Source organism: Malurus melanocephalus, unplaced genomic scaffold (assembly GCF_030028575.1).
Source record: "Malurus melanocephalus ecotype Western Australia unplaced genomic scaffold, MMel_1.1 scaffold_17, whole genome shotgun sequence".
Classification (NCBI taxonomy): Eukaryota; Metazoa; Chordata; class Aves; order Passeriformes; family Maluridae; genus Malurus; species Malurus melanocephalus.
The window spans coordinates 1,173,389-1,199,661 of NW_026623249.1; the positions used below are offsets into that span (position 1 = coordinate 1,173,389).

At 41.0% G+C, this 26,273-nt stretch overlaps 1 protein-coding gene across 1 annotated transcript in view; it reads left to right on the plus strand.

The window, feature by feature from the left end:
* The first annotated feature begins 857 nt into the window (after positions 1–857).
* The window catches only part of ELK3 (ETS transcription factor ELK3), a 36,508-nt gene continuing 11,092 nt past the window's right edge, over positions 858–26,273 (plus strand). Inside the window, exons 1-2 of the mRNA XM_057387172.1 lie at positions 858–1,339; positions 17,957–18,165. Coding sequence (XP_057243155.1) covers positions 17,959–18,165 — 207 coding nt within the window. The 5' untranslated portion in view covers positions 858–1,339; positions 17,957–17,958. The remainder of the gene's footprint in view (positions 1,340–17,956; positions 18,166–26,273) is intronic.

A 26,273-nucleotide genomic window follows, 5' to 3' on the forward strand; every position in this document is an offset into this window, starting at 1 on the left:
CACAAGAAAAGACAAAATTGATGTAAACTCCAAATTCTGGAAACGTGTCCCTTTTAATAAACYCAAACCAACAGTATAGATCTGAAGTCTACAGCTTGAGGGTCAAAACCTAAATCTCAACCAGCAAACTACCACTGGTCTAACCCTTGAGATATGATGTGGAGTTGCAAGGTCCAGTTTGTATTTGATGATTTGTAATAGGACAAGGAGTAATGACGTTGTATTAAAAGAGGATAGATTCAGACTGGATAAAAGGAAGACATTTTTTACAATGACAGTGGTAAGACACTAGCACATGTTGTCCGCAAGGAGGTTGGACAAGATGACTTCTAAAGGTCCCTTCTAACCAAACCAAACCAAACCAAACCAAACCAAACCAAACCAAACCAAACCAAACCAAACCAAACCAAACCAAACCAAACCAAACCAAACCAAACCAAACCAAACCAAACCAAACCACTATTCTATGATTTGAGTGCTCCTTGATTTTTATTTCCCTTGATTAAGTTGTTGTGCCATGTTGCACCACTCTTGTCCTTTGCTATCCACGCGAGGTTCAGCTCGGGAAGGTGGCCAGCGAGCATCCAGTGAGYTACTGCCCCCCACCAGCCCCTCAGCCCCCAATGACCGCAACCAGAGGTGCCCAAAGCTCCCCTCCACGGTGACCTCAGTCCCAGCATGGTGGGACAAAGGCGGCCGTCTCTCCAGGGGTCAAAGGCCATCATCATCCTTTGGGATGGCAAAACGTCGCTCGTATGGGGCTCCTGAGCAGGTCTCCTGCGCGCCCCGGGGAAACAAGGGTATATTTCGGCCCAAGGAGCCGGGGCGGCCAGCGGGAAACTCCTCCCCAGGGGTGTTGCACAGGAAGGGGTGACGGTCGGGGGAGCTCCTTGCGAGCCGGCGGAGTCACCGCTGCGCGTTGTACTATGCGTGTGTCTTGTGTTACAGCCATGCTGCACATCGGCGGCCAGAGCGAAGGGCGCGGGGAGGAAAAGGCTGTTTACACAGACTGCAAACCGCCCGGGGAATAGTGCGGGAGAGGAAGTGAGCCGGGCCGCTGTCTGACTGCCCCGGCTTCCTGCTCGCTCCCTCACACGGGCAGGCGCTCACACACACACACACACACACACACACACACACACACACACACACACACACCCCCACACCCACACACCGGCCCGAGGGGGGAAAAAAAAGAAAAAAAGGGAAAACAAAATCAGGATCTCATTACTAGCGCAACAGAGCGCCTGCCGAAGACTGTCAGCATGGAGAACCAGGGAATTTTACTCAGCTCCCTGTAGACTGCCAGGAGAGAGCGGAAAAGTCCCTCAGCCGCTGGGTAGGTACAAGTGCTGCTGCGGCCGCCCCGGCTCCCGCAAAGTTTCGGGGGGCTGCGGGCAGGGGAGGGGGAGGCCGGCGGCTGCTGCGGGGCCGCGCTTCGCTCGCTGGTGAGGCGGCAGCGGGGACAGCGCGGGGCAGCCCGCGGGAGGGCGGTGAGGCTGCCGGGCACCGCGGGGAGGGGGCTCGGAGCCCCGCACGGGGCCGGGGAGCCCAGGGGTCCTGTCCCGGGGTCGGGCCCGGCCAGCGCGGCGGTAACGAGGCGGGGGCGGCGGTCGCGGGGGCGGGATGTCGGAGGAGGCTCCCGCGGCCTCAGGGCCCCCCCGTCCCGGTGGAGGGTTTCCCCGGGGGCCCTGCCACCCCCCGGGAGCTGCGGGTGCAGCTGAGGGGACGGACCGCGTTTGTGTGTGTAGAGGGACTCGGGCGAAGGAGCCGGGGCGTGAGGAGGGGCTGGGCTGGGAAGGGGGTGCCGGGGAACACCGCGCCGCCCCGCAGCCCCTCGGCGGTGCCGGGGCGTACCGTGCCTCCCTCCCCGACGGTGCGGGCTGGCAGTGCCGAGGRGCTGCCCCCTCCCAGCGGCATCCCGGTCGCGGCGGTCGGGGCGGCGGGGGCCGCCCGGTGCCTGTCAGGGCGGCGGGGGCGCCGCGGGGTCCCCGGCGGCGCTGCGAGGCCGAGAGGGGCCGGGGAGGGCGCGGGGGGAGTGAAGGGAAGGCTCCTGCAGAAACTGCAGAAGGGACTTTAAAAAGGAAAAAAGGAAAAAAAAAAGTGTCGGGAGAGTTTCTGGCTTGTCTGGAAACAGCAAGACTAATTGCCATGCGCTTCCGGTTTGAAACTGGCAGCAGACAACATCTTGAAAATGAGTCACTGCAGCTCACAAAGAAACTCTGTGGTTTTCTCCCTCTCAGGTTTATGTATTTGCTCCTTTTTACTGTTTCCTTTGTAGTCTTCTGCCTTCTTCCCGGACCTTCCGCCTCTCCGCTTATCTTAGCCACTCTCTGCCCCCAGACCCCCTTGACCGACGTGGATAGTTTCCACTACCAACTGAAAAAAAGAAAAAACATCAAAAATGTTTGGAAGGGAAGGGAAGGGAAAAAAAAAAAAAGAGAGAAAGGGAGAGAAAGTGGAGAGTTGTTGTTGGATCTGGCTTTGCTGAAGGTTGGAGGGATTCTGATGCTGCAGGGGGAAAAAGTTCCCTGAATTTTCCACTGGCTGCAGGAAGAGAGTCCATTTAGTCATGGCTAAGTAATGTCTGCACACACACCAACTAATCTCATTAGGAGTTTCCGTTCCCTAACACAGGAGGGTTTTGTGAAGCCCTGTCAGCCTTTCTAACGTTGCTGTTGAAAGGGAGACAACTTACATCTTTCTTTACTTAGGAGYGTAGTGCTAAGACATTTTTATATAATGTAGCATCTTTTGAAGACTCCAAAAGTCAATGGTTGCATTTCATTTCAAGCAGAAAGTCGTGGTTCATCTCGTATTTTGCTCATACAGRCTTTTCAGTTATTTCAGATTAATGTAATTTATGCATAAATATTTCCATAGGATGAGGCATATAAATGGGGTAGCAGAAGTCTGTGTTATGATAAACACGTTCCATGCGTCTCTGACAATTGCATGTAATTGCAAAGTTAAAAGACTTTCGAGTCAAGATAGTGAGGTGATGGCYGTATTTGAAAAATACATTCAACCACAAAACCTTCATGCATTGGTGCTTTACATTTCTAGTTTTCAAGTGATTTTGTACATACCAGTTTTGATTTAGTGGTTTGTGTAATTATTTCATGATGATTTGCTCTCATAGTGGTCATGAAAGAAGTCTATGTTTAGAATTAAAAAGATTTTTGCCATGCCCCACCAATCATTAAATTAGAAGTAATAACTTTTTGCGGGGCAAAAAAAAGTCTGGAGCAAACAAAGAAAATGGATTCTTGCTTGCAAGTAGACTTTAGCTAAGGGAAATGTCAAAAATGTGAGTAAAATGGTATGCAATAGGAAATAACACTTAGCTACTTACTTGAATTATCATGTGATATCATTAAACTAGCAAATATTATGCAAAAAATAGTGCTTGCTGTATACCACGTGTTTACCTCTGAGGATCTACAGTGTTTCCTTTTCCAAGTGTCTCCAGACTTGTGTTTCCAGACTTTTCCTATGTCCAAGTGGCACAGAAAAGTTCTTCATTAACATCACATTACAGAGGATTTCTATTAGTGGATTAGTGACACAATCTCCAGACACAGATGCTTCTTGATTTTCTAGATGGGCAGTGAAGAMTTTTTAGAATAGTGTACAAACCAGAAAATGTCTCTCTCTCAATCAAATGCAGTCATCGGGAAGCAAGAGATTCTGTTCCRGTTTTGGAAGTTTATTTATTTTGTAAAATTCTAAATTTTAGAGAAAGAAGTGCATTGCTGGACATAGTGTTCAAAAACCTGTTGAATATGTTATGGAGCAGTTAGTGTGGTGTACAACACCAAAACTTACTGAAGAGTGTTTCCTGGCTCTTACTATCTCTCTTTGAAATACAGACATTAAATTGTTCACTTATTGTATTAAATATAGCTGGAATTTCAGTGGGCTGTCTGCTGAATCAAGGTAGATGAAGCACACACATTCATACGTACATATATGCATATATGTAGTCTATCYACACTATATAAATTTCGTATGTTGTGTTCTCTTGACATAAGCGTAAAACATCTTGATGTCTTCAGGAAAACAGATGTAGTAGCAGTGTACTTTGTGTTGAGTGCTCTGTAAATCTGAAAGACTGAGAAGTAGCCCATAGATTTGTTATAAATACAACAGTTATGTCTGGAATAGAAAAAARATTAAAAATACTGCGTGATAGTTTCTACTGTTTATACTGTAAATTTTATTCTTCACCTGTCTAAAATTGTATTAGGAGCATGTATTATCTGCTAAGTGTTATCATCATTGCTTACAACTTGATTTTTCCAAATCAACTCCGTGAGTTGTTCCTGAAAAGAAAAAACACTACAGGCTTATGTCCTTTCTGAAATCACGGACTCCACCTAGATGCAACAGCTGAAATAAGCAACTCAGTCTCGAGGGAGGGAGAAACTCGGCTACAGTCTTCCTTGTAACTGTTTATAACACCATGCACATGGACACTTTTATATGTAAAAACAAAAGGGTATTTTGTTTTATTCATAAGTGGTTCTCAGAGCTTACTGATTCACAGTGGTTCTTTGCTCTYGTTACTTAATGTTATGTCATTAAACTTAAATCATGGAAAGAAATCAAGTATATCACACTGAAGTATTTCCCCTTTGTTGTGCAGAAAGTCCAATTAGGTAAACCTTGCCTTCTTGTTGTAATGCCCTCCTTGGGACTGAGGCATTCTTATGACAGAGTTATTCTTTGGGGCAGGTATTATTGGTCAAGTGAACACAAATGCTGATCCAAAACTGGTTCTGAAAGACTTAGCACAGAATGAAAGTAAATTTTTAGGTTCACCAAGGTGCATGGAGCTTGTTGCTTGCTCTGAGGCTCATATATTTGCACATAGAAAGGTACCTGTATATATAATATGGACTTGGAGGTCCATCAGCTGTACAGAAAATACAAATTTTAGCCTTGGGAATGCAATCACATGACAACATCTCACTTCAGAAGAAAGAAATAGGTGCCAAAATAGACAGACATTTGGCTACTAAAGATAAGGGAGCACAGGATAAGGGAGCACAACACAGTTACTTGTGTTGCATGTATTTATAAAAAAGGGTTTTAGGTAGTGTGTTTTGGTGACATCATATAAAATTTTCAAGTTCATGTAGTTACCGTTATGTCTCTGAGTGGTTGTCTTTCCTAATGCTGAATAATCTAAGATAGTGAAGAACTGATAAATTAACTAGTACTTCCCATAAAGATATGGCAGGTTGGACTCATTTGTGCAATTAGGTGGTTTTCTTCTGGTGGAGGTGGCTCCAATGCACAGCATGCCTGGATGCTGCTGCTGGAATCCATTTTGGAGCTGTGACACTGATTATAGGACAGTTATCCTGGGCTGGTTTCAAAGAGTACTGTTGGTTTTGAGCTGCTGTCTGTGTTCAGTAACCACACCCAATGGTTCCTGCCACAGGCTACTCTCCGTGTATCCTTGGATTGATTCACCATAGCTTTCTCCTCGGTGTTTCCCACAATAGGGAATCTCACCGTCTTGAATCATTGCACAGATGTTTACTTCATCTGTGGCTTGTTAAATGAATAAATGAATATTCTGGAGGCTGTTGAGAGCTCTTGAAAGACTGAGTATGTCTGTTCTCATGTTGAAGTATTTTGTTGAATAATGAATTATTAAAGATTTAGTCATGATTTTGAGGAGAATGTCAAGGTGTAGGCACAGAAAGTCCAGCTCACTGCACCATGAAATACAAGGCTGCATGGATGGAAACAAAGCAGATGAAGCATAGAGTGCCTCTCATCTGTGCACTTAACAAAAAGAAACTCATMTTTGTCCGTAAAACTGTCTTTAATGTATTGTGATTTTATGTGCCAGTAATTATATCAGATTTCAGGTTCTTAAGGGTTTGTTGTTAGGAGAGGATATTAATTCAAAAGCTCTCTGAAGGACACTTGCTGCTTTTCTAAAAGCAAGAATTAAACAAAACACCTGCCAATAAGCATTGATACGAAAATATCACTAAGTCACTACTTGTTGGCTAATTCAATGCCAGTTAGTAACTGTGTAGTCAATTCTGCATTTAAAATTTTGTATGAATGCTGTGGTAGTTTTTTTGCACTAGCTAAATGTACCCTGGAGCTGTCGATCTGCTTGATCTTGCTGGGTGCAATTCATGGGCAGTATCTCATATTATACTGAACATCTAAATATGTAAGTAATATTTGAAAGTTATATTGCAATTAAGAACATTGGAGACCAATTTTGTCATGCCCTAGGCAGGTGCAACTCAGCTGAAAGTGATACTCTTCTTTTACTGTTTCAGAGTTAAAGTTCTCAACACCGTGTCTGATTTTAGGCTGCTTGCTCAAGTAGCATTGCTGTGATTATGTAGAGCAGTGGCGTTTGTCCTTTTGGTGTCTGCAGATCCATAGTTATTTCTGAGGAGTTGTGCCGAGTGTGGTAGTGCTGCAGTTCTTCTGCCTTACTGTCAGGAGGAAGGTCCACTGATCCCTGCGTGCATGGGCCAAGTGATGAAAACAGTTCTTGTTTTCATAGGTATCATGAAACCTATGGAATTTTAAGATAAATATCAATCAACTGTGCAAAGAAAGGTTTTTGAAGGCTATAGCATGTTATCTGTCTTCATCTGGGCAGTTAGATACAGGTCAGGATCTTCAGAAGAGTCTCTGTAGAAAGGCACAAACTTACTTTGTTTTGATCTTTTCAAGCACTTAGGCATGTATTTACTTTTGAGTGTGTCAGCACTTCTGTTAATGTACTGAACTAGCTGCATGTTGAATGTACTGAGGCATTGGAGTAGTTCTTGCTTGCTCTGTGAAGGCTCATCCTAGTCTAACATAGCTTTGCTCTAAATTTTGCAGTGTTAGGATGTACTGAGTGTGTGAATGACACTGCCCATTCCATGGCTTCCCCCAGACCCATTTCAGAGAATCTTTTCAGTCATGTCTGTGTCTCTGCTTAYCAATTTACTACACAATATTTGAAAATTCAGAATATAACTTGGATGATCTCTGCAAATACCAGTTTWTTACACGTTAATTTATTTTGGCTCTTGTGCAAACAATCCTGTTTTAGTTTTTTGTGCTTTAAAGTGTACAATTTCTTTTATCTTGTGGATCCTAGCTTGAAGATTATTTGAAGTACTGTGAGAGGAAAAGTTGTGTCTTAAACATTGTMTTTTAGTTTTCACTGTTATTAAATTATGTAATCAATAATATGTAATTTTTATAATTACTACCAGTCACTCAAAATCGGTAAAAGCTTTCTAGGCTCTAACCTAAGTATTAAGTCTCATTAATTCAATTTTACAAGATAGTTGTTTTTCTGAAAACAAGTAAAGATGTTTGTGTAAAACATGCTTTCACAGCCGTACACGAAAGAGTAGTCTTGGATTATATCCTTCATCTAAAGAATTGAAATGTTTTTAATCAAATGTTGTCCTATAAGTTTCCCATCCTCATTTTGCAACACAGCTGATAGTTCATCTGGAAAACAGATTTCTATTCCACATCCATTTGCCTCTAATGTGGTGACAGCACCCCTTTACTATGTCTCTGAATATTTCTTCTATTTTGTTGTTTGTTGTTTGTTTTTTTTTTTTTTAAATGAAAATTGATCCGATGTATTTCAGTTTAAGCTTTTTGAGAAGGATGCTAATGACTGTTATTGTTTTTAAATGTTTATGTTGTGGTAATATTGAGTGGCTTTTTCCGTATCAAGTCACAATACAGCACAAACAAAAAGTTTATAGACTGAAGTACCACCATTATCTCTTCCCAGCAATTAACAGTAATTCATGTGAAGAAATAATCTTTAAAAAGCGTTTAGAAAATAAGAATAAATTCCTTTTGCAACTTGGTTAGTGAAATCTGGAGAAAGTTGACTACCTTCAGAGAATTTCTTTCATGCTACACTAACATAGCTGAGATGGGAATGTGGGTTTAGGTTCTGGATATAGACCTCTGTGAAGTCTGATGACTCAGAGTGGACTCAGCAAGTGGCATGTGTGGTTAGTTTAGCAAACTGTGAGTGTGGAATAGGGCTGGTATACAAAGTATGACTGCTGCACTCCTTCCGTAGTGCCCCTTCGGTGCTGAAGCTCTGTGATAAAAACCCTTGAAAAACAGAGCAGTTTGATTCCCTGGGAACAGGGCACAATAATGCTGACTTTGCAGTGTTATCCAAGTTGAAGAGAGGAAATAGAGTCTTTGCATTTTATTTAAATGTATACTTTCATATGGATTCAGCATACAAGTCAAAATAGTGGCTGTTATGCATCCTGAGCAGCAGAGACATTAACAAACGTGTCRGTGTATTGATACCACTTCTAAACATATGCAATCTGAACACGATGCACAGCAAAGTTTTCTGTAATCATTTAAATAGTGTCTCATTTGTTTCACATTCATGGTTTGCAGCAGTTATTGGAATTATTTTAAGCACAGAGGACACAGTACAGCAGAGTCACAATAAGATCTTGCTGAAATGTCATTCTGTTTGGTTTGATGAATGAAGTTAGATGAAACATGAAGATGTGACCTGCAGATCCTTGTTGGTGTAATCGGCAAGTGAATAATGTCAGAATATTAAAATCTTAATTGGGTTTTGGTTTAGCTTAGTGCATAATAAACACCCATATTAGAACTTTGATTAGCGCTGAGAAAGAAGAATAGCAGATCTTTGAGATTTTTACATGTAAGAATAATTCTTACTTTTTATTATGAGATAATAAAAATACAGTCCTTGACCACTGCTGTGACTAGTTGCTCAATTTTAGGGCTAGGGAACTTATACTCTGGCTTATGCTCCAAGAAAAACTGCAATAGAGCTAATTTTTTGGGAAGAACTGTCCCGGTAAAATGATTCCATGTTTGTAGGTTACCATCTGCTGAATTGTGTTACACCATTTTGGTATAATGCTATAACTGACTCCCCTTGCAACATGACCATATGCAAGTAAGCCTGAATGTTATTTAATAGTTCAATGGCTCATTTTGCTAATCCAGTAAATTCTGTTAAGTCAGTTTTTATGGTAATGCAAGTCTGATTACCAGTCTAAACTATGATGATCTTGCTGTGCTTCAGATTTCATGAAAATTGCCAGCCACCTTGGTTTTCCTTGACAGACCTCCAAGGACTGTTTCCTGTCCTTTTGGCCAGGTTCCTGTTTGCTCACACTATGAAAAAGACCTGCTTGTTTATCTGAGTTTTAGACTAGGAAAAATCAATGGCAAGGGGAAGATGAGTTCAAACATCTGAATATGAAATGTAGTAAAGCAACATTGGAGACAGTAGATTGTAATAATGAGTTCTAGAGCCACTAGAACAAGTTACAAAGCATTTGGTATGTTGTTGCAAAATTCAAAATTTTAATACTTCATTTAAAGAAGGGAATAAGATAAAGCATTTACATTTGGGAGTTATCATCACTTGATATGTCAAGTAAACTTTCCGAATAGCCACTGTTCCTGGCGGTTGGAACCTCTGCCCTCTTTAGTTCTGGAACATCAGAAATTTAATATAGGATGGTCAAATAATCATGATCTGTGTCCTACTGATGCYGACAAAAAGATAAGAGAAAGTCATATGGGAAAAATAAACATATAGGACTGGGTTTGAAAGCAGGAGTCCCTCAGATTGCAGTGTAGCATGCTGCCAGCATGCCAGATGTGCAGCACATGAGCAGACAAAGCAGTGTGAGGAGTCTGCACTCATTTTATGTCTGTCCCAAGGTGAAGGGTTGGAGCCATTACGGGTTGATGTAGTTTTGTTTATGGCCAGCTTTAGAAATAATTGAGCAGGTTATTTTTTTAAGCCATCACAAAGAAGCAACTAGCCATTTTCCCTCCTGCTAAGGGTTTTTAATCCAGTGGAATTAAAACTGTATCTTGAACTGCATCCTTACAGAGAACGTGTTGTAAAGGCAGTGTCATCGCACCTCTGCTTGGCAGGCAACCAGTCCTTTGTTGTATTTGTTTGGAGATTGCAGAAGTTTCTTCCTTCGGACATCTGCCTCTGCTTTTCTTTGGCTAAGTTAAAAAAATTAAAAATTGCAAACATTGTATTACCAAGTTTATCTACTTGAAGCATTACTGGACATACATGTGAGTGCTTTCTCTTCTGTGTTGAACTTGATGTTAACCTTTAATCTTTTGCTAGATCTTGCTGCTGTCTCCTTTGTGTTGTTCTTAACCACAGGAGTCTGTTTATTTTTTTAAATGTGCTGGTCCATAGCGGTGGGTATTCTTGCTTAAGAAGCAGACCTTGTAATTTTTTACAATAAATAATATTTTAAATTAGAATTTAAAGTAAAAATATCATTATTATGCCTAAGTGGCAGAGGAGTCATACCTTGTATGACTCTGTTAAGTACATTGGCCAGCAAAACCCTCTGTTTTTTTGGCACGTCCTTAAACCAGTCTGTGTTTGTGTGGCAATATTACTGTAGTTTTGTAGTGAATCGAACTTGTATGCTGGGGCACCCCTGTATCTTTTTCTAATGTTTCCACTGGGTGGTGCTGCAGGAATTCCTTTTTCTTTTTCTTTTTTTTTCTTTTTTTTTTTTCTTGCTTGAATCTGCATTTCCCAGAAAGACGCCTCTAATATATAATAGGAGGAAGTCCTGATTTAGAAAGTTTTTGCAATTTCAACACAATGGAAGGACTTGGAGGATGCTCTGACAGGAAATGTCCTGGTTGCTGGATGTGGAAAAATTACCAGCATTCTGTATCATGCAGTTGGTTCCCTAAAGTGTCCTGGCTGTGGATTGCACCACTAGTTTGATTTATAACCTTTAACAGAGAAAGTTCTGCATCAAATGAAAACAGGTATATTTACACACTTAGTYGAGAGCTTATTTTTTCAAGCCAAATTAAATTAGCAGTAAGATCTCCTTTGATGAATATTTTAAAACTTTCTGAGTAAACAAATTGATATTTATTTTTTCTTCATTCTGGCAGAATCACTAAATACTCACCAACCACATCCTATTTATCACCCTTGAAGCATGATGACAAATAAAGTGTTAGGACTGACTCAGCTTTTTCTTTCAAGTAGTTGTGAGCAAACATTTGGGCAGATTTGGYAATTGTCTTTAACCTCTCATGATATACTCATAGTTACACAGATGAATTTTCAGTGAAAAATGCTGTGGTGACAAATTTTTAAATTATTTTAGGAAAGGTCCTTTTCTTGATCAACACTCATGCTTCTGTAATTAAATGTAAAATGTGTATACGTCAATTTTTTTTATAGAAGCTAAAATGTAAAATAGAAAAATTGTCCTAGAGGATTTATAAGCTCTTCAACATTTCATATGGGCATTCAGTTTATGTTTAGGATGTATATAGACACTGCCTTATTCCATATTTTTCTCTGTATATACTCTTTGATGTTTTATATAGCATGGAATTTATATACGGAATTGTTTTGATAATTTCCAACAAGATTTTAAAAAATCTCATATAGCTGTTTATTTTCTAAGTATTAATATACTTTGAAATGAATTCAGTTAAGTAAAATCTCTATTTTTAGTATTGGGAAATGGTGGTTAAAAAATAATGGCAAAACAGTCACATTCTTGCACATGGTGTTGCAGCAGTCATCTCAAGGGTTAAAACGAACCTGAGACACTTAGAAAAATAAAACCAGAGCTGCTATTACAAACTGGAACAGATGTAGGAGGCCAGGTTTCCTGTGGCCCATTTTCCAGTTTCCTGGCTGCAACCTGCAGAAATAAAGGAAGCCAAATGCTAACGTGAATGAGAAACTAACAATGCCCCACATCACGCTGCTCGGAGAAACATGCTGGACAGAATTAGGATACAAAAGCAGTAAATGGATGTACATAAAATATGCACACGTTGTCCAGAGAAGTTGAAATGGTAGGAAAAGGCATCAGTTACTGAGAAATGCTGTATGCTTGCAAAAGCACACATGTGCCTGTAAGGGAAATSTAAGTGGAGGTGTGTGCCTGCTGTGATGGGGCATACAAAAAGGAGCTGGATCTTTTGCAGCTGCTTTGGCTACAGAAGGAAACAGCAGTTTCTTCAAATGCTAAGGGAAATTAATTWCCCTGCCCTGATTCAGCCTCTTAGTCCTTTTCATGTACATGTCTGATCACCATATTTCTGTGACTACCTATATGGCATAATACTGGCTAACACCTTTTATGTCTTCCTGATTTAATTGATCTCCAGCTGTTTTTTTTCAGCCTCCAGGCACCCCAGCCAATCTGTCCAACTCAGCTGTCCCTCCTCTGCCCCAAGTCCCATGACCTGGTTTATAGCTCAAGTTACCAGATGTTGTTCCTCTGCAGACCCTCTAAAGCAAAAAGGAYTAGTTTTGATCTTAACACCTGGGGGGATTCCTAGTTTTAGCCTTTAGAACTTGTTCATATTGACTGTCCAGSATCAACAGTTTATCTCTGTTTTAGAAAGGCTGTAGGGAAGGTAACATGAAGAAAAAAATCCAAATACTGCAAATACAGAGCCATATTACCTCTGTAACATAGTTGTATGGAAGCTAAAGACCTGCAGAAGTCCTGCAGAAGTCCTGAATGCTACAGAGCTACTTTCCAGCTTTTTGCCTTTTTCAGATGGTTTTTCCTATCCAAGAGTCCTACAAAATTAATGCTTCAAGCACCATCCTTATTATTTCACAGTTCATGTCATAAATYTTTCCAATACTGAGATTTTATTTAGCTAGATTTGTCTCTGAGCCTCCTGGTTTTCAACTGCTTGGATTTAAGATGYCTTGCCTATCTGTTTTCTTTTGCCCAGCAGGTCAAAAACTGTATTTCTGGATCTTAATGCCACTTTACTGACTGACATTTTATCACATGGAATTTCATACACATTGTCTTGGTTAAAAAAAAAGGTTATGCAGCTCATCAGCACATATATTATCATGTCTTAACCATTTCTAGAGTAACTTGCATAATGTTTTCAAAGTGTTAATGCTGGTTGAAGCCGGTCTTCATATGCTAAAGTGAGATACAGTGTTTGGCATGTAGGCCCCTTGCCTAAATGAGGAATTTGGGTAGTCCCTTTGCAGGAAATCATCACTCAGATGGGACACTTTGCTCTACGGATGCCTCTGTCCTTTTCCATTATCCTGTTCAGGGAGAGCTTAAGGCATTGACTCTGTTGCTGCTCCAAGTTAGGCATTTCTGTTAGTCATTTCTGAAACAGGAGCAGAATTATCAGCACAGATATTCTTATTTGCCTTCTTCTGGTATCAGACCTGAACTTAAAATTTGGTGTGAGGAAAGCATGTTGTATCACACTCATCATGCAGTTGCWAGAGTTTGTATGGGGGGAAGCACGCGTCAAGGAATGTAAATTGTTAATGCAGATGGTGTCAGTGTGGTTCTCTGTCACAGCTGACAGAGAAATGGATTTTCAGAAATCTCAATCCTGAAATACCAGAATTTTGCTGTCTAACACAGCATTTCCAAGTATAATTCCTTCTAACTATGCCCGTGATTATTTGCATCAGCAGTAATGGAACTGACCACAAAGTAAATTTACTAGGCTATCTAGGTCAGGTCAAACTAGCAAATTTTGTTTCATGGCTTAGAAAGCATCTTTGACTGTCAAATACATYGTATAAATACTTCAAAACTGGTAGGATGGCAAAATCAGATGTGTCAGAGTTAATGGATTAAAAAATCTACTCTTTTGTCTATATGAATTTTTATTAGGCTTTTCATGACACAGGATGTATGTTTCTAACATAGGTTGCCTTTCTCATTCTGTACCATTGATGCGTGCCCCTGTCTAAATAAGGTTTTTTTAGATTATTTTTCTTCTAATCCATGTAATTCAGTATGTGGTTTCATGTATTACTTATTATCCTGCATTCAAATCTTGCACTGAGCACAGAAGTAACAGGAAGGAATATTTGTTATTACTATTTAATATTAATAAATACTTGAACAAAATGTGGTCACTGTAGGAAGTGACCACATTCTAACAACCTCTTCTGTTAAAGTGAGTCAAGATACCGAATTCCCTTTGAGTCASTAAAAATTCAAAATAATTAGAAAATACATGAATGAAATCCAGTGTTTTCTGAGGATCTTCAGCTCCTCAGAATCTGATACATCTGTCATGTGATTCTCTTGCTTGACCACTCAAATGAGGCACAATTTAAGCCCTAGCATGCTGTGGGGCCATTCTGTCCTCCCAAGGGGGTAGTTTGTGCTTTGCAGAATCCAAAGTGGTTCCCATAGAGAAAGGCAGTTTAATACTTCTGTTGGCCTGTTTGGAAATTAAATATTTTGCATCAGTTAAAAAATCTGTTGCCACAGGATCTTAGATTTTTACTGTTGTTGAGGGCAGAATAAAAATTTGCCATGGGCAGAATGGGAGCTTCAGACAAAGTTCCTTAGAGAAGCCTTCCCATTGAGTCTTCCCAAGAGGTGCAGAAGGGACCTCTTTGCTTTCCCAAGTCCTTCTCAGAGAGGAGTCCAGGCAGAGCATCCTGCTACAACTATTCCCCTGCAAATCCCATTTTACCAAATGGAAATGAGATTAACACCAGTTACCACAAGAAATCTGAGATTTTACTTGACCATATATGCTTAGAACAAGGCTTCTGTTAAAGGTAGTTACAGCTGTGAATATTCAGTGGAACTCAGACCCAAACACCTCAAGTTTGGTGGTTAGAAGAGTAGGACCATACAATTAATGATCAGCTGAAAATGTAATTAGCATGGTTTGCTTCATGTAGGAATCRTACAGTTGCTGTACCAGCAATATGGGAAACTTTATGCAGGAACTCAGTGGCAGACGGAGGGATGAAGCACAATGCAGCATTGAGCTGTTTTAATCTCATTTCTGCAGGGGCAGACTTGGGTCATACCAGTGGAAGATTTATGCATGTACCAACTGAGCACATTGATGCTGAGTTCTGAGGTACACTGGTCCTTTATAAAGCCTGCTCAGAGCCATCCGCTTGGGAGAGTTGATGGTTAGACAAGCCAGAGTTGTGAGGAGCTGCCTAAATCTAATCCCACCACAGCCCTCTGCCCTGGATCCAGCACCTGAAGTGACCCCCAGAGATTATCCATGCATCTCAGCTGGAATAACTGAGCCACTGCCAAAAAGGTGGCAGTAACCTTTTATGTAATAGCCTGATAGGAGTCACCTCTTCTTACTCACCGGACATACAGTTTATGGAGTGAGTATTCCTGTAGAATTCTCCTGCCCAGACTTGTGCCGTTCATGTATTTTATGTTATGCCTATGGCTGAGTCACCTTCAGTGCCACACTCAGCAGATAAAATGGAATCCAAAACTGTTTGCATTTTATAGATGATAAGCATCAGAAAACAGGTTCATAATGGAMAGTGTAGTACAAAGTTAGCTGTACTACCCTGTGAGTATTCATGTGCAGAAGTGTATGGGGATGGAACAGGCTGCAGCAAAATGTTCGTCATTTTGTGTTCAGTTCCACCTAACCTCTTTGAAGAGCTATGATTGCTGATCTTGTAGTTTAAGAACTGGATGAGAGAATTGGGTCTCTGAGGTATTAGAGTCACTAAACAGTATAAACAGCCACTGTTTTGGCTGACAATATGTTGGTGAAGTTTGAATTAGTACTTCTATAGTTCTCATCCATCTTTACTTTCCTCGACTGAAGTTCTGCAGATGGGTCTTTGTAGCATGGGACACATTTTGGTACAATTTTGAAGAAATTTATAAGTTACTTAAAATTTTCCAAAGCAATAAAAATTCAGATTGTGATTTCTTTTTAGGAAGAGTTCTGTGATACAAGCTGAAATTATGCAGGGTATGGCTGCATAATATGTGATGTACAGAAAACAGGATTATTTAAGAATATGATTGTATGTAAATACACCTTTTAGAAAAGTAAATTGCAAAACTTTTAAGTATTCGAAAGTGTATRTATATGTATMTATATGATGTGTATCTGTATATTTATGATACCAAATTAATAGGGACACTTTATTATCAATGAGGTTATAGATAAATAATCTGTTAATGATGCTAATACCTGCACAGAGGGTATAGTTWAAAGGAACTTTTAAAGGCTGTAAAGCAAGTAACTTTCAGGTGTGTTTACTTCTAGCTATAATTTTTTTCTTGCATTATGCTATGTGGAAAWGAATTTGTATGAAATTGCTATGAAGCAAATGCAAACCTCTGAAAGTGCCAAATCATCCATATAGGCAGTTCTGTTTCCAGAATCCCCAACACTCCTAAGAGCCTGAAATGACCTTTGAAACCGATGCATAATTAYGGTGTCACACAGCTGGGCATCAGGGCTAGATGTTTTTGTCTTTGTCATTTAGACGGGATTCTCAGTTAATTAGAGAAATGAGGATTTTGAAGAGATAGTAAAACYGTCATTAATTCTGCAAACTCTTACTTGGCCAGTTTACTTAGAAATTATTTGGACCAAAACAGAGCTCCAAATCCTGTTTTTCCGTAAAACTATTGACAACGTTCTCTAGTATCATTAATTTTCTCTGCACTAGTGAAGCTTATGCGATTTATTTTTATTTATACTAGTGAGCCTTATACACCGTKATTTCCTTCATGCTGCGGCAGAGCTGAAGAGGCAGCTGTTCCCTCAGCCTCCCGCTGTTCTGTTCCCTGCCGTGGATATCTGGAAGTCTTGTGCCCTCTTGTGGTGCACACATCCAGGGAAGCTCAGGCAGCAAGCCTGGCATCCTGTCCGTGTCATCAGTTAGGGCACAAACAGCAGTATATTGGGAAACAAAATGAACAAGGACGCTAAAAATCGTGAGCTTCTCCAGATAAAGACAAAAATATCCGTTGTTTCATGCACAGAGCTAAGCCAGATAATAGCCACATTAGCACCATGGTCAATTAACCCATCAATACTAGCAATATATCTGTGTGGCATAATATATCCAAGATAAGAATCAGAAGAGGTCAAGAAATAAAATTTGATCCAGTGTTAACATGCTAAGGCCGGGAATGTTTTTGAAAGTGGGTGAAAATCTCGTGTTCTGATTCTGTAGTTTAAAAGGTCAATTTTAGCTGCATCTTCATTAAAATGGTAAGTTGTTAGCAGTAATAATGCTCCCAAATTTTAAGTTGTGTATATACCTGTGCTGTGGAATATAGCCAGCCTTCCTAATAAAAGCCTTTATGCTTTTATTGCAGTGCCTGAACAAAACGTTTTTTCTAGGGAGGGCTCAGTAGCACAGGCAGTTAGCAGAGGAGAAAAATACTAAAACAACCTTTAGCAGAGAAAAAACTATTYGAACAACCTCAGGTGTGAGACTCAGGCACTGTTATGAAAATATTCCCAATTCTCAGTAGCATGTGTGATAATGAAAGAAAAGATCCCTGTTAAAGAGAGGTTCAGGGTAAGCATCACTTAATTTACTGTGCTTAAGCGTACTGAACTTGCAGTATTTCTGAAAAATAAGGAATATCTATTGAGCTATTTGAATTGTTAAACAGAAGCAGCAAGAGTAATTTCAGGCCCTGGAAAAARCAAAAGGCAAAGGCTGTATGGTGAGGGAAGGGGCAGGGATATGGTTTTTAATACCTGGCAGCAGGTTTTTAATATCATTTCAATGGATAGTTATATTAAATCCTCTCTCCCCCCCCCCCATATGTCCCTTTGAAGAGTGATTGCTTACATTGAATGGCAGGTGCCGATTGGAGGTCACCTTGTACAACGTGAGCTACATGGGCAGTGCTTTTCTAAATACTTCCTGTATTTTATGTTGTACTTCAGAAAATAGCAGTGGGGAAAATAGTGGAACAGCACTGGAAGACATGTAGGTCTTGTGGATGTTTGGTTGTAAATGATATGGTTGTTTCCTTTTCTCAATTACGTAGGATGACTCCTGCACAGAGCTTGTTACTGAAATGAGCATTCAGTGGAACACCTGCTCCCAAATGTTTTTCACACTGTTGTTCTCCTTTGTCCCTTGTAGGTATGGAGAGTGCAATCACACTGTGGCAGTTCCTATTGCAGTTGCTGCTAGACCAGAAACACGAGCACCTCATTTGCTGGACATCTAATGATGGCGAATTCAAACTACTCAAGGCAGAAGAAGTGGCTAAGTTGTGGGGACTCAGAAAAAACAAAACTAATATGAACTATGACAAGCTGAGCCGAGCACTCAGATACTATTATGACAAGGTAAATTTTGTTATTCTCATGCAGACTAAGAAAGTAGAAATACTACCAGTTAATATTTCTTCTCTCAGTGGAAGCTATTCAAAACTTGCTCAAACTAGTCAAGATAATAGAAGGAAAAAATGGTAGAACACAAATACACAAAGATTGTAGAACACAAATCTTGCATATTTACATTTCTCAGTTTTAGACTAGAATAAATTCAAGGAGTTTCCAAATTGCACCCTTTTTGGATGTGTATTATACTGTTTTTACTAATTGTTATTAAATTTTCTCAGGACTAGTTCTCCTTAAATGGATATTTTTCAGTAAGATATCTAAATTCCAAGCTATTAGGTTTTAGTATTTCCTATATTCTTGAAGATTAAATAGTAATAACAAAGACTGATACAGATTTCATGTATTGAAAAGGGAAGCTTCATAGACATGCTTCGTGGCCTTTTCTCATCTTGATTTTCAGAAAAGGTGGTGAGATGAGATTATAAAGTAAGTAATATTGGTGTTCAGCTCAGTTAGGGAATGTTTGCTGCCTGCATAAGACAGAGGCAAGTAGATATTGTTTCTGGACTGACCTTAGAGTATTGTTATGTATTATTTGTAGTGCACTAATTCATGAAGGATGCAGTGGGGCTGAGTGCTATGCAGACAGTCTAATACATTGTTCAAAAAACATGTTGACTGCCAATTAACAATGAACAATTTGATGATCAGACTTTTCATTATTCACAAGGACTCCTGAAMAATTTTAGTTTCAGATTTAGAGCTGTTAGTGTTTTGTCCACTAGAAGTCAGATTTTCCCACTTAACATGTTTCAAAGATGGACTGACTGAGAAGGCACAAAAGAATTCAATGAGGACAGTGCAGCGGCTGTTCTGAGCAGTTGGTGTGATGAATCCCCTTTTTAAGTGCTAAAAAGGCTTCTGCTCAGCATGGGGAAGCTTGCTTTATTACAGGACTCCAACCCCTCTGGTTATAAACTTGACTGGGATCAATGGAGACAGAGTGCCTGCTAGTGCATGAACAGCATAGCCAGGCAGAGCCCAAATATGCAGTTAGTGACTGAACAGATACTGCTTAAAAACAAGGAAGGAGGTATTTATAGAACTTGTGCTTTGAGATCTCTCGGATMTCTTTGAAGGAATGGAATATAATGGCTCCTTACCTGAGACTCTTGCTTCTTTTATCCTTTAACCTTTTTTCTTAACCCSTTCTGTTTTCAGTTCCTCACCCCCAGCACATCCGCACCTTTGTCATCTGTTTTGTCTCTTTTGCTCAAGCAGCATCTGTCAGAGTGGCTGTACAGTTTCTTCATCAGGACTCTGGCTGAGGCAATTGCTTACTGTTTGCAGAGGTAGTCTTCTGTCTGACAGTTTTATCTGAATGTGGCACAAGGATTTTGGCCATTTTTTCAGGAGTTCTGCAGCCCAATGGAGGTCMTAGCTCCTAGATGGAAAGGAGGATATATTTTCTTCCCCATGCATTGCAATTAAGGTTTGAACTTCAACCCAAACCTATGGATATTTCTATTTAATTTGAAAGAGTAAATAAATCCTTCAGAAAAAAAACTGTGGGAACATCTCACTCTGTGGATATAGGGGTTTATGTCTTGTAGGTTCCCTGTGGAGAAAGGTGGATTATTGGGAGAGTGCAGAGGGACAGAGCAACTTGCTGCAGGTTTTGAAGTGTGAGAGATAATGGCGTAAGACAGCAGATAATGAATCCTTGGAGACTGGCAGGGAGTGCTCAGCAGTGTGTTCAGTCCTAAACGCTTCCTCTGCCTTCAGTTCAGTCAATACTGCAAAGCACAGAAGGGAAGAAGTCAAGAACAGGAAGAAAAGCCCCTTGACGTTCTTCTTTCCCCCTTGCAGAACAAAAAGGGGAAGGACTGGGGTGGTCAAAGAGCCACTCTCAGACTAATGCACTTTTCCTCTAGATCATTCACCAATTTGTGGGATAAAACCAAGAGCAGTCTAGACTCCGAGGTAGCCTTAAGGAGACTTCTGAGATCCTTGTCCCCTCCCTATCGTGCAATGACGGATATGTTGGCAGCTGGGAGTGCTGGGGAAAATGGGACAAACTGAGCTGCAGATGGGGGAGTGGTAGCAGGAAAGATAGGCAAAACTCTGGACTAGACTTCATTTGCATTGTGGATTTATCAACAGGGACTTGTCTACGTGTAACCTAAGTGATGTGGCAGCATATGAGTTTGAGACAAGGGTCAGTGATTTTTTAGAAATTATGGTGGCACATGGGCTGGACCTTCCTTTCTTGGACTGCCCTCTGCTCTTACTGCATGCAGCTGACACTGAACTAACGTTTCATGGTCTATCTTTGAAATTATTCACCATGGAAAAATAAAACCTGATTGCTGGATAAATGGGGGTTTATGAGCTCTGCCTTTTGCTGGGGGGGAACACTGGCTTGTTAAAATTCATCATCTAATTCATCTGAACTTAAAAGTAAATTAATTCCAGTACTGGAGAAAAAGACACAATTAGGACAAATTCCTTAGCCTGGTTATGAAAGCAAGCATGACATGCTGTTGAGGCTGATGGCTAGATTTATGTTAAATTCACATAAAAAGCACCCCAGGAAATGTAGAGTATGGCATGTCTTGATTGTAATTTGCTACCATGATTATAGTTGCTAAAGGTTTGTAGATAATCTGAAGACTCCATTTCCTGTTTCATTTGTTCCCCAAATTCCTCCCCCACCCCCCCCACACACTGTTCTTTTTATTTAATGCATTTCCCCTATTGCCTCAACAGAACAGCAGCACAGATGACAGATAGCACTGAGGAAAGGCATCCTGCACTCTACCTACAGCTTGTGTCCATCATATCACACACTTCTGCCGGTCAGAAATCTCTTGTAATGCTTTCAGGCAAGGAAATGCTTCAGCACTATTTCCATGCAGAGCACTTTAGCTTGAAGTAAAATACCTTTAAAAATAGGGTTAATAAGTTTCTATTTTTTTTCTTGAGTTGCCCAGTTATTTCRTTTTTGCGGTAGCTATAATGGCACATGTGTTTTGGAAGTCACCAGTGGATTCAAAACTACTAAAAGTCTCTATGAATATTTCAAGATGATACCACGAGAGAGAAGCTAGTGAGTTTCCCCATGAGAGTTTTTTTTTTGAGGGAGAGAGGGCGAATCCAGGAAATTACATGTAGATGCCAACATTAATAGGATGTAGCAGTTGTGGAAGTCAAGTCCTCAGAAGCTAGAAAAAAAAAGAATCACAATTCCCTGGATAATCCTAATGTTTGCATGAGTTATGCTGCATCTTTAATTACACAGTCACATACTGTTGTGATGAGCAGCTRTTCAATATTTTTGCATTCTCTCTGAACAGTATGGGGCCCCAGGCTTTACTCAGTGAGTGCTATTCAGTCTGTTTCAGTTGTATTTTCAGTTAGTGGCTGCCCACTTGTTTAGATGGCTTGGCAGTATGATGCATGGTATTAAAATAATATGGGCTGCTTTATGCTTATTGCAGTGCAGGGGACAGGGCTTCCCAGGTGCTCTCAGGATTCGTATGTGCCAATGYTTTCACTCCCCTCCAACAACAGGTCAAACCCAGTGATTTGGTTACTAGTTCCTATTTTTAATGTCCAAGTGTGGGTGGCAGCATGGAAGAATTATTTTGGTACAAGGGTCCCTTGCTTGGGTGCTTTCAGAATGAAGTGATAATGAAAACTATTATTTTGCTTTTGGGAAGGCCTTCTCTTAAGATACCTGAGGGAAAATAAAATCCTACAATGAAACAACAGCAGTATGCTTGTGCTGRAGTACCAGCTGTATGTTTTATACTGGTGCAGGTAAGAGGTTTTATAAGGAAATACTTCAAAGAGCATGAGAAAGTACCTTTATAGAAAACTGGAAGGAACTTCATCCAAGAGTGATTTGTGGAAGTCAAGAAAATGCTTGGCTGAAATATAGTGCTATCCATATGGAAAGATGGGAGTAAAKAATTTGGTATCAGTAAGAGGTGATGGATAGAGGAGAAAAATCAAGGACACCTGCCTCTAAAAGAGCCATGAAATAGTTYATGTTTGATGTGAGAGAAAAGAGATGTCCAGTGAACTGCAGTAGAGAGAGCAGACAACCTGGTCATAGGTGTCAGCCAGAGAAAAAATCTTTGTCTTCCAGATGGAGGTGAGTGAGGAAAGACTGAAATCCAGCTAAATGAGAGCCTTGATCTTCCAAAGGGCAGTACAGGTGCACAGTGTAGTAGCATCTGTGCCTGTGCCAAAAATTTACAAAATCTGGCTTCTACACACACAGCATAATAAGCATAACTGCATAATCTAGGATGTCAGTAGAATCTGCAGGTCTGCACCTACTGATGTGGGTACCCCCCCATTTTTCAGAGCAAACCATCCTGCCACAGATACCTCCTGCCAGCTAATGTACTTTAGACACTGAAGTGTGAGCAGCCCTCTGTCTGGGTAGGGGTTCCAAGTGGGAAGCAGTCTGGATAGAGTTCTGTGTGGAATTTGTAGCCTGTGTTTCCACATGCGTTGCACTCCTCAGTAYTCTTGGAGCAGGAATCTTGCAACACATCTATGCTGGGACTTAAGAGCAGCAGCTACAGCTGTGTTCTTTGTTTCCTGACCCCCAGGGATGTTTAGGACCTACAGACCCATTCATCCTGCTCTGTCATAAATGTTGAGATCTCAGGCACCCTGATTATAGGTCACTTTCTGGGAGGAGTGAAAAAGTCCCACCTGGTCTTCCTGCTCCTGAGGTCCCTCATTAGTCTGAASTTTGACTAGGAAGTGGATCCCGTTTCCCAGCTCAGTCTCCCAAGTGKTCCTGCAGCCAGCAAACTTGCCAACTAACAAGTTTGGGCCAAGCCACTAAAATCCTTCAGTGACACTTGATAGTATAGTTACACACTTGCTCTAGATGGCTTAAACAGGGAGTAGGAGTCAGAGCTGATGAAAATAAACCACAAACACATGATAGAATTCAGGAGGGCTTCCAAAAGTAGAAGTGTATGTGCACAGTTGACACAACCCCTCCCCAGTATTTGGGTTAAATTGCAAGGGGAACCACTCCACCGTGCCTTGGGCATCCAGCTCAGCCAGCTGCTCTGTGGAGGACAGGGGCAGCAGAGACCCATCCCTCTAGCTGGTGATTGAGAGCTCTTGGGTGAGGCTGGTTTTGGAGTGGCTCGTAAAGTGAGTACCTGAAGTGCTGGGGTATGAATAAGCCTGAGCTCCCTTACACGGCTGATGTGCTGGAGCAGGCAGCAGGCAGCGCTCTGCCTGGATAGTATCTGCAGCTTTCTAAGCATTTCCCAACAGAGAGGGGTGGACACATTTGCTGTATCACAGTTTTGTAGACTGGGGACAGAGGAGGGGAAGTGTGAAGTGAGGAACAGTCAAGAAGCCAACAGAAGAGAGGCATTCCCTGCACCTTGCCCTGAGTGTCAGAGAGTGTTGTCTCTTGCAAGATTTTTTTTAAGTTGTTGGACTGGAGCCTCTGCTCTTGTCCCGGTTGCTCATTTCTTCTCCCCAGCAGCTGCATGGACTCAACACTCCTTCCCTGGCTCCCTGCAGCCACTCATTGCAAGGCCTACTCATGAGGAAATTTACCTAGAAAATTCAAATAGCAATATGGTTAAATGTTCACATACATGTCCTGCTACCAAGCAAGTGGTCTAGTCTTCCTGCAGATGCATTCTTTACCCTTTCAAACTGCTTGTTTTGGTGCCTGTCACTGTTTTCTGTAGTTTCAACCATAATAGCTTAGAATTATTCTGACAGATCACTGAGATGATGGTAAAAATACATGGCTTTTTATCTTCAGTTATTTGTAAAAAAATATAGAAAAGTCGGTGCCTTTCAGAGGCTTTTCATTAATTTCTGTCCTTATTTTCTCTTGCACGCTGGTAATTTCCTCAGGCTACACATTTAAGAGAAGCCTGCAAAGTGCTTGAGGGATCTGCACTTGAATCTTTTCATCTCCATCCCTCATTAAGTGGGCCTTTGCTGCAGGCTGGCAGAGTCGGAGGAGCAGCACTCTGATGTTCTTAAAATATAACTATATTTAATAATAACAAAGAAAGGATAAATTCACCAGCCCATTCAGTTGCTTTTTATAGCAATGTTCCCCCATTTCAACCTTGCATCAGTGTAAAAGTGTAGCCCTTAAATACATTTAATGTTGTTCTGCTCAAAGTCACGTTTTCCAAGGACAATCTCAGTTGCTAGTGCTTGAGCAGAGGGAAGCCATTATTTTAAATTTAAAAATATGTGTTAAAGAAAGAAAACAAAAATCCACTTGGGATGGGCTTTTTTCATATGTGAGTATTTTAGAGGTTTTCCTTTTTTTGAAAAAGAATGTGATGCAATATTGAGAGTGAAGAAAAAGTGCATTCATCCAATGTTGCACCTAATTAGCAGTGAAAACAAAACCCTAGGCCAATCCCAAAGCCATGGGAATTAAAGCTCATGCCGACTGAGATCCTGTGGGCTGTTTGTCCTGAATATACGGAGGGCAGAAAAAGACCATGCAGTATCTGCTAGGTGGGTTGATGTGTGTACAATTCAGCATGGAAGAGGGCAGCTTTGGGCCTTTAGTCTGAGCTTGCTGAGTTTTACTCTCTTTGCTGTAGACCCCTGTAATCAGCTTGGGAAATAACATTTTCCATTTGTGCCACAGCTCCTGACCTGTGATGCAAAGCTGCATCCCAGAGTTCTTTGTAGGGTTTGTTTTGTGTTCAAGAAGGTGCCTGAATGAAATGCGAGGACATTCAGACAGATGAATTACAGTGCAGTAGCCTAGCTGAAAGACAGAAGAGGTTCTGATACCTCTTCTGATAAAGGCAGATTCTTCTTTCACAAAATGATCCTTACTTTTGTGACTGAACAAGGTGTAGTGCAGGCACTTACAAGCACCCAGCATTGTGTATTGTTGATATATAGAGGTGATGTTTGTATTCCTTTTTCTTTTTTTTTCATTTTCAGTCAATTTAACAAATGTTTCCACTATTGTTGTTAGAAGCTGTGGTAGAATGAAAAACCAATTAGATTTTTAGGAAATTTGTTAATATTTACATTCCCATATGTAAAGCAAATAAGTTGTCTGCAGAATACTGGAGGTGCAGCAGATGTGCTGGACTAAAGGAAAGCCTCTTGCAAAGGGTTTTTCAGAGATGATTTAACAAACTTCACCAGGGGCTTCAAAAWGAGAAATTAGCATGGAAATCTGAGGACATATTTCTTTTGTTCTGCAGCACTTGGCTTAGGGTGGTAAATGTTCCAGTCCCTAAGCCAGGTGTGTACCATAAAGTGCCTCCATGGAGTAGCTCACACATCCTTGGGGATATCAGGCATGGTGTCAGAGCAGGCAGCCAAGCTGGGTTTGCAGGAGGAGAGCTAGAACTGGAGACAGGACACTCATAAAAAGTCTCAAAAGGAATCAGTTCTTTCCACAATGGGGACATCTGGAAAAAAAAACCCAAAAACAAAAACAAAAACAAAGGTTCTAAAAACCTTTGGGAAGTTTGGAATTTTTTCAATAATTAATTTCCTTGGTCAGTTTAGACTGATGAAAACCTGCCTTCAACAGTGAGCATCTTGAGCCTAATGCAGGCGTGGACATAGTGCAGGGGATACTGCAGGACACAAGTAYTTTTTGAGCCTGTGCAAGGGGTTGCATTTTTCGCAGACATAAGTTCATGATCATTGAAAGAAGAACAATCGCTGTTGGATTAGCTCAATCATTTCTTTATGTGGTAAGGAGCAGAGGCTAAAAAACTGGGGCTAGGAGGCAGAGGTGGTTTTGTTCCTTGCAGATATTCTGAGAGTACTTCATCGTCAGGGTAGTAGGTTTCAGTTTTGGAGGGCATAAACGAAGRTGTTTGCCTTCATTGTGGAATGCAAGTGGTGGCTCAAATCCACAAGGCTGCAGAATTGCTTTTACTGTAAAGAAAATATTCCCAGGCTGCTTCAAGGAAGCAGAAGTACATCAAACCCCCAGTCGGTCTTTGTCACTTAGTGATGGTGATTTTGTTGGCAACCATGAGGAGCTGGGAGTGGACTTCCTGGCTGAGCAGAGAGAGGTATTGGAATGAGCCAAGGTGATCAGGATTTGCAGC